Raw genomic sequence first — 12,856 nt, forward strand, 5'->3', positions numbered from 1 at the left:
AAAAAAAAAAAAAAAAAAAAAAAAAAACAAAACAACAACAAAAAAAAAAACAGGGAAAAGAAAATAGTGAACCAGCATAGATTGCTGGTTCTTTGAAAATGCTAATGACAAAAAAATACCTCTAACAACACAGATAATTTAAAAAGGTAAAAATGAGCAATAAAAAAAGAGTAACAACAATGAGAAAGACCATATAGTTAACTACACACAAATTAAGAAGGAAATAGCTGTTTCAAGGAAATTATAAAATGTCAAAACTGGCAAAAGAAATACAAAAAATGTAACAGATCATCATTAAATAAAGTGGTAATCACAGACATTCCCAACAAAGCAGCCTCAACCATATGTTTTACAAATGATCTAAATTTGAAGAAACAGATAATTTTTGCTTAATCAAGTTATCCCAGAAAACGGAAGAGAAAAACTAACTTCTTTCATGAAGCTTGGTTGTGTTGCAGTTAAAACCTAAGGACTCATATCTTATTTTACTTAAAGACAAACAAATATGAAGTAGTAACTAGACCTTGAAACCTCAAGTTCTCAAACAGAAAACCCAGTAAGACAGGTAAGTCTTAAGTCTGATTAACTCACTTTATTTTCAAATCAAGTAAACAAATTCCACTTCTTATGTGGAAGGCCTGGGCCAAGCTTGCTGCATGGAAAGGCCCTACCTGAAAAAAACCCTAACACCTACAAAGTCTCTGTTGTTTGGAAGCATCCATCTCAAGGATTAGAAAAAAAATAATAATATAAAAATAAAGAATATGTGAAAAATAAAATTAAGAAAAAAAAGTGAAACTAAAAACAAGCAAGTGAGAGGACCAACAAAGCCAAACTTGTTTTCTGAAAGACCAAAACTTTGATAAACCCTGACAAAATGAATCAATGAAAAAGACAAGGCATAGCAGGCACAGTGACATGTGCCTCATGAGCAGCAGTCCCAGCTACTACTTAGCCTAGGGAGGATCACTTAAGCCCAGGAGTTCTAATCCAGCTTGGGCAACATAGCAAGATCCCTAGCTCTAATTAAAAAAAAAAAACAAAAAGAATAAAAAAAAAAAAAAAAAAAAAAAAATGATAAGGCATAAATAACCAATGTCAGGAATGAAAAAGAGTATGTAACTATAGGTCCTACAAACATTAAAATACTGTAAAAAGACATTACAAAACAACAGTATCGTTATCCAAATAAACTAGAAATTTTAAATAAAATGAACAAATCCCTAAAAAGAGAAAATTAGGTAAAACTTTCCAAAAAAATGAAAATAAAAAATCTTAATTGTCTACTGAAACTATTAAGTAAAATCTAAATCTTTCATGTTCTATATCGTCATCTAGGTAGCAGCTGTAAAAATTCAATGAAATATACATGCAATTTGTGAACTTTAATATATTATGTTTCATAAGAAAACAAAAGTGAGGCCAGGCCCAGTGCTCATGACTGTAATCCCAATGCTTTGGGAGGCTGAGGCAGGAGGACTGATTGAGCCCAGAAGTTTGAAACAAGCCTAGGCAACATACTGAAACCCTGCCTCTGTAAAGAAAAATTTTAAAATGGCCAGATGCAGTGGCTCACACATGTAAACCCAGCACTTTGGGAGGGCAAGGTAGGCAGAACACTGGAGGTCAGGAGTTCAAGACCAGCCTGGCCAGCATGGTGAAACCCCGTCTCTACTAAAAATACAAATATTAGCCTGGTGTGGAGGTGGGCGCCTATAACCTCAGGTACTCAGGAGGCTGAGGCAGGAGAATCATTTGAACCTGGGAGGCGGAGGTTGCAGTGAGCTGAGACAGCACCACTGCACTCCAGCCTGGGTGACAGAGCAAGACTCTGTGAAAAGTAAATAAACAGTTCAGCATGGTGACATGCATCTATAGTTCTAGCTATTCAGTAGGCTGAGAGGGAAGGGTTGTTTAAGCCCAGGAAAAGTTCAAGGCTGCAGAGAGCTGTGATCATATCATAGCACTCCATCCTGAGCTAAAGAATGAAATCCTGTCTCAGAAAAGGAAAAATAAATAAATTCATATTTTAAAACTTTCACAAAGATAAAACTATGAATAACATCAAATATTTAAGAAAGAAACAATACTGACTCATAAACAATTCAGGAGAAAAGAGAAAGATAAAATACTGAACAACTCATTTTACAAAGCAATATAAACACAGAGGAGAACCCTCATTTTGAACATTTATTTCTTAATATTCATTTAAAGTTATGAATTCCCTTTAACACTATTTTAGCTAAATCTCACAAGTTCTGATAATTCATATTATTGTTTTCATTCGGTTCAGAATATTTTGCATTCCCGACATGCTTTCTTCTTTGGCACAAAGTAATTGAGTCATTGCAGTGGACCTTGTAGAGCACAATGTCTCAAAAGGGACCATATTTACCCTCCTTTAAATTTTAAAAAGAGAAAAAACATACAAGATTCTCAAGAAATATGAAATTGAAAAACAAAGAAAATGATTCTTAAGATGGGAAACAAATGAAGTGAACCCTCTGATCCACCCATTTCCAGGACGTGACACACAGGGGAAATCTTCAGTTGACGAGCCAAAGCTGAGGATTCAGGAAGACCAAGGTGGTTAGATTTTACAAGGTAAAATACTGGACGGGAGGCAGTTACACAGAGAAAACTTCAGAATGTACAGATCTCTCTTAAGCATTCAATCAAATACTTGAACAGAGAATGTGTTGTAAGAAAACTAGAGAAAGAACCACCCGAAGCCTTGAGAGGGAATATCCTCCCAGTCACACAGGACCTAAAATAATGCCTGTACCTACCAGCCAGAGTGGAAAACCTACATAAGGAACAGAACACAGTAGAGTAAAGAAGAATTTTGCCTCAGAAGGGAAGAAAATTAGCTACACGCTATATTTTGCTAGTCTTTATTGTTTCCACAGCTCCTCAGATCTCTAAAAATAAAATCCGTTTGCATTTTTTAAAATAGTTGCTTTAGCAGGAGTGTTAGCCTTCTGTGACTTATTGCGTCCTATCTAGAAGAACCTCTAGCATAACCTTGATACCAAAGCCCTGTAAGAACATTTTAAGAAAAAAAGACAGTATTGTTCATAAACATAGAAGCAAACATCTTCAATATTAGGCAAACCTAATCAAAAAACTTAACACTTTATGACCAAGTTAAGTTTATCCCAGAAAACCTAAAGTTTCTTTAACTTTCAAAAACCAATGTAATTTATCATGTTTCAGTCAATTCTGAAAGAAATGGTTTTGTCTTCATTCCTTGGCGCTAAAAGGCTGCATATGTTTAATATGTTGACAGCCTTTTACAGTTTTCTAGTAAATGTTATTTCTAGCACTATATGATTTCTCAAATTAGTACTGTGCTTTTGAACAATTTGCCTTAGATTAGCTTCAAATACTTTATTTGAAAGTCTGCTATTTAGTATAGTTAAGTCAACCAATACTTTATTTCTGATCAAACTAACAGCAAACGATTAAAATATATAATCAACAGAAGACTGATTTCCCTTTACAGCAAGGTAGTACCTTCATTTTTTAGAATATAACCAAACCTGTCAACCTGAACAGCAACTTCAATCCCTGCCCATTTTCCTAAAAACCTAATTTGAGTATTATTTTAGGAGAAGGGAAAAATGTATGTTATAATTTGATAACTCTAATTCCCATAACCTCAATTCCAACACAGAAAATATCAAATAAAACTTTTCACAAAATATCTCCAAATTCTAAAGAAAGTCAACGGGAATACGGAATTCCCTTTCAAGAATAAGACTTGCAAACAACTAAAATATACATAAGTATATTGTGCATACCTTCATTCATTAAAATATTAAATCTATACCAGCTCTCCTTTATCACTTACCTCTTTGCTTGGTGACTGAATACAAGTGTCTTTTATTTTGGGTGTTGAATAAAGCGCTGATTTCATAGAATTTGTACTAAAATCATTGGCAAGACCTAAAACAAAAGTACAAAATTTTCAAAAACAAGATATAACGTAATATCTATTAGTTACAATTAAAAATAGCTATATGGCATGTGAAGAACCATCTGTTGACTCACTGACCACAATTAGCTTAAGTCAAGTAGAGACATTACTTCAATATTCAAATGTTCCTGAGAAGCATCAAGAAGAAAAAAAAAAAACACCTAAAGTATCAATATATGCCAGCTCTTCGTTCAGAACTTGTATAGAAAACATTCTTTTCTATCATCTGCCCCTATTTCTTTGGCTAGCTTACTCTTATTCCAATACCTGCTGATGCTAATCAGTACTTGGAAAAGTATTTGCTATAATTCATGACTTCCTTAAACAGGCATATATATCACCAAAGATCATCCCAAATTCTCTAACGATGTCAAGAATTCTACACATCTATTTTCATTATATGAAGTATTTTTTCTGGCTGGGTGCAGTGGCTTACACCTATAATCCCAAAACTTTGGGAGGCTGAAGTGGGCAGGTCACTTGAGGCTAGGAGTTTGATATCAGCCTGGCCAACATGGTGAAACCTGGTCGCTACTAAAATAAAAATAAAAATTAGCCAGGTGTGGTGGCACACACCTATAATCCCAGCTACTCGGAAGGCTGAGGCAATAGAATCTGCTTGAACCTGGGAGGCAGAGGCTTCAGGGAGTTGAGATAGTACCATCGCATACCAGCCTGTGTGACAGAACAAGACTATGTCTCAAAAACATAAATAAGTATTTTTTTCTTGTGTATGGTAATTACATATGGACTTCCAGATTACAGTAATCTAATATGAACTAAAGGTGATGACAAATTATTGTCAAATTATTGTTATTTTTGTCAGTATTATCCTAAGTATGCCAGAAGGTACACAAAGCATTGCACATGAACTCAAAATTCTAGGGAAAATACTTTACATATATTTAAACCCTAGAACATATTTGCTGCATTTGATGTTAATTACCATGACAAACTCATATTTTCATCCACCTAATCCTCAAATTCCATCTTGAAATGAAGCCTTACTTTTTTCTTCAAAACAGTCTTGTAAGATTTCCAGAACATTCTGACCTTGCTCTGTGTTAATGTCCCGTGCCCTAATAAAGAAAGAGAAAATATAACCAATCATTTTCAGAAGATATTTTTTTATACTACCATCTACCTGAAAATTCCAGATCTCACTATAAAATATTAATTAAATTAATATGTAAAATACCTTTACTATCTGAAGATAAAACAATTACTTGAGGGTCTATGAATTCCCTCTAATGAACTCCTTCTTTCCGAATAAGAATTAGTATATCATAATCTACATTAACAATTACATTTCTTAGTTGAACAGCCATCACTAAAGCCATGTCTAAAGCTGTTCTAGATTACTGCTGTATCTCAGCACAAATTTTTTTGAATGAGTCCAATCAGTCCTGAAATGCTTTTTTAACAGACTTTACAGTTACATCTCCAAGTAACATATTCCTCCCTATAAGTTCTCAAATGCATTTTTGATTCAGTATCATTAATATTAACAATTTATGAATCAATATAAATTTTAATTAAAAATTATATTGAGCTTCTAGATTCACATGCAGCTATAAAAAATAATAGAAATTCTTTGTTCACTTTACCCAGTGCTCCTCAGTGCTGACAGTTTACAAAACTATAGCATATTATCACAACCAGGGTGCTGATATTGATACAATCTACCAATGCTATTCTGATTTCTCCAGTTCTACATGTTCTCATTTCTGAATATGTTCATGTTTACGTGTATTTATTTCTACACAACGTATCACATCTGCACGTTCATATAAAACAACCAGAGTCAAGATACTGAATAGTTTCATCATCACAAAGATCCTCTATTGTCCTTTTATAACCATAACCACCTTTCTCTCTCCTCTTTCATGCCTCCTCTCATTCCTAACCTCTGGCAACCACTAATATGTTCTCTATTTCTAAAATTGTGTCATTTGGAAAAAATTAAAAGTAACTAGAATCATATAGTATGTATTCTTTGCCCTGGCTTTTTTCCCTCAACACAATTCAATGGAGATCAATCGCAGTTGAATGTATCAATATTTCTTTGCTATTTAGAGAAAAGTAGTGTTCCACACTATGTGTATACCGCAGTGTTCAACCATTTACCTGTTGAAGAACATCTGGATTTCAATCAGTATAAAATTTTGACATGCATCTCTAACAGGGTTGTCAAACTTTTGCTTAAAAGGCCAGATGGTAAACATTTTAGGCTTGTAGCCTATACGGTCTCTGTCACAGCCAGTCGATTCTCCCATTTTAACCCGAAAGCAACCACAGACAATATGTAAATAAAGAGGCATGCCTGTATTCCAATAAAACTGAAACAAAACCTGTGACAAAACATTTGACTGGCCTATCAGCCAAAGTTAACTGATCCCTCATCTACAGAATTTCTATTATTCTTGGAAAGTATACTATATATGAAGTAATTAAAGATTGTGAGCCACAATGCATTATGATGGTCATCCATCATAAACTTTTATAACTGAAACATCTCAGAAATCATCCAGTCTAATAATTATCATCCAAATAGATGCATAAAATTACTTTTGTACCTTTGCAGAAATACACATATTTGGTCACTTCCCACAGACCAATTTAATCAGATTTTCTAGGGTGATTGAGATAATTCTGATATGCGAATCTAGTTAAAAAACACTAGCTGAATCTTGTGCCCTCATTTTACAGATAGGCAAACTGAAATCCAAATTGGGCAAATGGTCTCAGTTTGTAAACTTAATTATATTAGTGGCTGGCTTTCTACCAAAATATAGGTCACTATTATAAATTCTGCCCTTGACACCAGCCCAGAATACCACCTACAGGTGCATATATTTCCAACTATAAACACACTCCTGCTATTACCTATTTCATGGATGAGATCCAAAAAGATAGATTTGTCAAAGGTGATAATGCAGTCACTATTAAAACACAGGTCACATTAGTCTAGACAATAGCTTTTTCAAAATTTATCAAATTCATCTTTTCTCCTGCCTTGTCATCATTACCTTAGCATAAAAGCACCTACATCATGTCTAGGCTACTACAACCCCTTTCTTAAGCTACCTAGTAAACATCAAACCTCTTTGCTTTTTTACATGTGTGTGTTTTTACATCAGACAGCCCTTATTCCACAGAAGATTTAGGACAGCTTATAAAATCAAGCCTATAATAAATGCCTAAAGTCTAACATATCCATTTTCTGGCTCAATCCAACTCATATGGTCATTTTCCACTAACACCCCACATATTCACCTTCTTAAATCAGGTCTCTCTGCTACTGACAAATAAATGTATTCCTACTTTGGTTCCTTTTTTAAGTTACTTTCTATGTCTGCAATGTACTTTATCTTAGTCTTTAAATCCCTATTCAAGATCCACCTAAGTAACACTACAACTTTAAAGCTTTCCTTAATATCAACAACACACAAATCCCTTATTTCTTACATGGCTGTCTATACTGCAAGTTAATTCCTAATTATATATAGGCCTACTCTCTATAATACACAAGTCATTACTTCAGTATTAAAAGTGGAAATTTTTGTCCATTAAATTATTTCATAAATGTACATTTTCCCAATAGAAATGAAAGCTTCTTGTAAGGAAAAGAAAGTATTTCTGTGCCCCATTGGACCTACTAAAATCACAGCTCAATAAACAAGATGTTATTCACAATAACATCTTCACTTTTAAAAACATGCTTTTCATCCTATTACTATTAAATATTTAACTAGAAAATTTACTTTTAACAGGTTTTATAATTAAAAGGACCAAAACAACCCAAATAAGCACCCAAGAAATAAACGCATGACAGCATTATTATTTTTCTTTTTGTCCCACTGAATAAGCTACATATTTCTAATTTTACCATTTGATTCATGCTACAAAATCCTTTTCCCATGGCAGTCACGTAGTCAGAATTGAGACTGTCTCTCACTGGTTCCGCTATTGTATCAGGTGGATTTCTTTTTTCACTGCCACAAAGTCACTGCACTGCTTGCATTAACATTCCTCTGTTAACATAAAATAACTAAGATGACTACTCTTAAGCGGGCAAAGAAATCATTTTAGTCAGAGGCGATAGTTTTTCCTTTCTTCACTTAAAAATCTACTACGTAAAGATGGTAATAAAAATAATCTTAAAAGTTTAAGTACATAAATCACCTGGAAGGTCGACAAAATCTTCTTCTGTAGTCATTTTTGAGATGATTCTGAAAGAGAAGTAAATCACCAACACAAAATATGAGTTGCTGCCTCCATCAGTCATTCACAGCTTGCACCTTTTAACTAACAGATGTCTTTCAGAAGACTTTGTCAATAACTGATGCCCCATAAATATCAGCCACAAGAACTGCATATAAGGTTACCACTTTGACAAAAGAACTGAAATGTCAGATTATTTCCAGATATAGTTGTTACATAATCTGCTCCCCCCAACTAGCGAGTGTGACGCAAAGGCACATTTTTAAGGCGTTTCAATACTCCTACTATGGGCAGCAAAGTATTTGGAGGCCTAGGAACTGCAGCTAGACTAAAAGGCAGGAATCACAAGCACCTCTCAAAACTAAGATAAGACGTCGGCATAGACGAAATGACGACATGAAAACTTAAATAATACAAGTACAATAGATTAACTCTGGTTATCGACAAACGATCACACTTCATTTCAAAAATTCCTGCGGCTTTCCCACTGAAATCCGTCAGAGACCACAGCCCCAGCCCAGCGTTTCCTTCTCCCACGCCTCGGGCGCCTGTGCGCTTAACTGCTCGCCCGTAGCGCCGGGGCCCGCCCTTACCAGACCCGAGGCAGCCATGTTCCGGCCCCGCTGAGCTCGCGCAGAGGTCTGAGGTGGAAATCCACACGGGCCACAGCTCCAGGAGGCCGAGCAAGAAACTAGTCGCCGGACTGCGAGGCGGCGGCCAAGCAACACCTTTAAGTTGAAGGCAACGACTACGAGACCGACGGTCCGGAAGGCGCGCGCTAACAACGCAGGCCGCCCATTGGCTACGCCCTCAACAAACAGAAACAGAGCGAGCCGGGTTTGAACCGGGCAGCACATGCGCAAAACAGGCCGCGCCGTCCAATAGGAAGCAAGCGGTTAGTGGTCTCGCCCCTTCAGGCTCCTGGCCAATGGCCCTGCCGCCCGTAGCCCCGCCCTCCCTGCCTCCGGCGGCTCTGTTCTTCCCACCTCTTTTCCTCAGCTCCAACCTAGGGACGAGCGTGAGACTGGGCATTTATGTGGAAGGGACGGTCATGGCAATCGCCCATTGTGCCCAATGTAAAACTTTTCAACAGTTCTATTTAATACTTGGAAGAATGAGAGGTAGAAATTGCAGACGACTTTATTTGAATAGAATCTTTTTTTGAAGAAATTTTTCTGATGCAGATTCGTTAGTGACGCCCAGCCCATCTAAACATCATCTCTGAAAATAATTGAACTATATAATAATGGTGATGACGGCTTGTATTATTTTTCAAATATGTGGGTGATATTTTGGTAATGCTTTGCCAACAAATGATCCACGTAAATATCATTTAAGTATAATGCACTGAAAAGAATTCTTTTTTTTTTTTTTTTTTGAGACAGAGTTTCACTCTTGTTACCCAGGCTGGATGGAGTGCAATGGCGCGATCTCGCTCACCGCAACCTCCGCCTCCTAGGTTCAGGCAATTCTCCTGCCTCAGCCTCCTAAGTAGCTGGGATTACAGGCACGCGCCACCATGCCCAGCTAATTTTTTGTACTTTTAGTAGAGACGGGGTTTTACCATGTTGACCAGGATGGTCTCGATCTCTTGACCTCGTGATCCACCCGCCTGGGCCTCCCAAAGTGCTGGGATTACAGGCGTGAGCCACCGCGCCCGGCCTGAAAAGAATTCTTTACAGAATCCTGAAACCTGCCAGCCGTTGACTAACTATGTCATCTAGGACAAAATTGTGGCACCATTCTGGATGTTTCCATAGTGATAGAATGGAAGTTTAAATTAGGTGCTCTGAAGACTTCTTCCTACCTGACCAGTGTGTTATTCTGTGAAGCTGTCTTATTTAATTAAAAATTTACGAGAAAATTTTAATCAGAAAATAGTTTACTAATTGAATAAATACATTAATCAGGAGTGGAGCTAATACATTTTTAAAACATGCAGTGCTTTAACAAATGCTGTCACCTATGAAAGCCAATTTTTAAATTTTATATTTATTTTTTGATAGGGAAGAAAGAGGAACTATGAACTCTGAAAGTGGGCCTGGATTGCACTCCATTCCATGAATTCTGCCATCATAGGCAAGTACATTATCTGTTCCTTAATTCTCTTGTCTGTAAACTGAGAATAATATTAAAATGGTTGAGATGTCGTAATTAAATAATTACTGTTTAGATCTAAGAACAATGTTTGGAACATAGTAAGAATTCAATAAGCTATTGGTGTCATTGCAAGGACTTTTTTACTATGTTTGGCAGTTTTGCCAATCAGTTTATATTATACGTAATTTACTGCTGTCACATTTGGAATAGATAATAATAAACACTAACATTTATTGAGTGCATACTCTATGCCCAGTTCTGTAAATGTTTCACATGCATTGAAGAGAACAATTAGTATTTCTGTTTTATAAATAAGAGCACTGAAACACAGAAGATAAGCATCTTGACCAAGATCACATCACCGCTAAATGGTAGAATGGAATATTATCTCAAGAATTCTGACTTCAGAACTGAGCTCTTTTTTTTTTTTATCCCATTTAATCCTCACAGTCACCCCTTGAAGCAGGCTCTATGACATCCCCATTTTACAAATCAAGAAACTCAGTCTTCTGTGATAGAGTGGGAATGATTTGCCTAACTAAGTTTATACAGCTTCCAGTTGTCCAAACCAGGATTCAAACCTGGGTCCCTCTGACTCCAAAACCTGGACAATGACCCTAATGGTTTTTATACTGTGAGAACCTGATCCATTAAAACACAGTGAAATCAACTTGCTGGTCCCAACATTATATATACATATATATATATATATATTTTTTTTTTTAATTGCATTTTAGGTTTTGGGGTACATGTGGAGAAAATGGAAGATTGTTGCATAGGTACATACATGGCAATGTGGTTTGCTGCCTTCCTCCTCATCACCTGTATCTGGCATTTCTCCCCATGTTATCATTCCCCAACTCCTCACCCCCCACTGTCCCTCCCCTGGATCCTCCCCACAGACCCCAGTGTGTGATGCTCTCCTCCCTGTGTACATGTGTTCTCATTGTTCAACACCCGCCTATGAGTGAGAACATGCAGTGTCTGATTTTCTGCTCTTGTGTCAGTTTGCTGAGAATGATGGTTTCCAGGTTCATACATGTCCCTACAAAGGACACGAACTCATCGTTTTTTATGGCTGCGTAGTATTCCATGGTGTATATGTGCCACATTTTCCTTTTCCAGTCTATCATCGATGGGCATTTGAGTTGGTTCCAGGTCTTTGCTGTTGTAAACAGTGCTGCAGTGAACATACGTGTGCATGTGTCCTTATAATAGAACACTTTATAATCCTTTGGCTATATACCCAGTAATGGGATTGCTGGGTCAAATGGAATTTCTATTTCGAGGTCCTTGAGGAATCACCACACTGTCTTCCACAATGATTGAACTAATTTACACTCCCACCAACAATGTAAAAGTGTTCCTATTTCTCACATCCTCTCCAGCATCTGTTACCTCCAGATTTTTTTTTTCATTCATCTGCTTTTTATTAGCACCATATGTGAGCAATACTAAACATCATTGGTGATAAACACTCCTCAAAAACATATTTTTTTGGTTTTAAGTTCTAAACGGTTTCTGTGGTTATTGTTGAACTTTAATAAGATAGATGTAACCTTAACACGAGTGCGTTTGTATGACATCCTTTAATATAAATCGCATTCTGCATGCGAGTTAATTTGGAAACTCCCAGTGAATGTGATTGCCCCCACTACAGGACACTGGTGGAGCAGCTACTCAGGTTATTTTCAAAGTCAGGTTCACGATGGCTTGAAAAAAATTTTAGTTTACTTGGGGCACATTCATATCCCCACTCTCTGTGATACCACAGATGGTTGTGTTGAAACAGAAATTTAAAATAAACAATGATTTGAAATAAATAATGACAGCATGATGATTGCAACAGCAAAGAAAGAGAACTTGAATGACTTCATTCCACGTGACTACCTGGAGTTTTAATTTATGTCCAAATTTAAAAGGAAGCAACATACAAACTGGGAGTTGTCATTAAGTTTTGTTTTGAAAATACAAATTTTAGTTTGTGCTGGAAGTATTCTGCTGAATTTAAATATAATCTCTAAGGCCAGGTGTGATGGCTCATGCCTGTAATCCCAGCACTTTGGGAGGCTGAGGCAAGTGGATGACTTGAGGCCAGAAGTTTGAGACCAGTCTGACCAACATAGTGAAACCGTATCTCTACTAAAAATACAAAAATTAGCTAGGCATGGTGGCACATGCCTATAGTCCCAGCTACTTAGGAGTCTGGGGGAGGAAAATCACATGAACCAGGGAGGTGAAGGTTGCAGTGAGCCAAGATCATGCCACTGCACTCCAGCCTGGGCAACACAGTGAAACTCTGTCTCAAAAAATATGTATGATCTCTAAGATTGAAGTTGTTCGTCTTTTAAAATGATTGCTAGTTTAAAGACTAAAGAACTAGTCAAGGAAATGAAACATCACTTAATAGTTATTAATTAGTGAATAATTATTTTCATGAAATACTATTACAGTATATCACTGCCATGATCTGAATGTTTGTGTCTCCCTAAAATTCCTATGTTGAGATTCTTACTCCCAAGGTGATGGTATTAAGAGGTGGAGCCTTTGGAG

At 36.6% G+C, this 12,856-nt stretch overlaps 1 protein-coding gene across 3 annotated transcripts in view; it reads right to left on the reverse strand.

The window, feature by feature from the left end:
• Positions 1 to 9,056, reverse strand: part of CENPC (centromere protein C) — a 63,339-nt gene extending 54,283 nt beyond the window's left edge. Inside the window, exons 1-4 of one of the 3 annotated variants that reach the window (XR_001820486.2) lie at positions 8,797 to 9,056; positions 8,165 to 8,211; positions 4,988 to 5,058; positions 3,854 to 3,948 (exon numbers count right to left, since the gene is read on the reverse strand). Coding sequence is in view for 2 of the 3 variants with exons in the window: in XM_017514079.2 (XP_017369568.1) it covers positions 3,854 to 3,948; positions 4,988 to 5,058; positions 8,165 to 8,211; positions 8,797 to 8,814 (231 nt within the window). In the remaining variant the exon portion in view is untranslated. The remainder of the gene's footprint in view (positions 1 to 3,853; positions 3,949 to 4,987; positions 5,059 to 8,164; positions 8,212 to 8,796) is intronic. The other 2 variants (XM_017514079.2, XM_017514077.2) reach the window with 2 other exon arrangements.
• Positions 9,057 to 12,856: the final 3,800 nt, after the last annotated feature.

Source organism: Cebus imitator, unplaced genomic scaffold (assembly GCF_001604975.1).
Source record: "Cebus imitator isolate Cc_AM_T3 unplaced genomic scaffold, Cebus_imitator-1.0 Scaffold513, whole genome shotgun sequence".
Lineage (NCBI taxonomy): Eukaryota > Metazoa > Chordata > Mammalia > Primates > Cebidae > Cebus > Cebus imitator.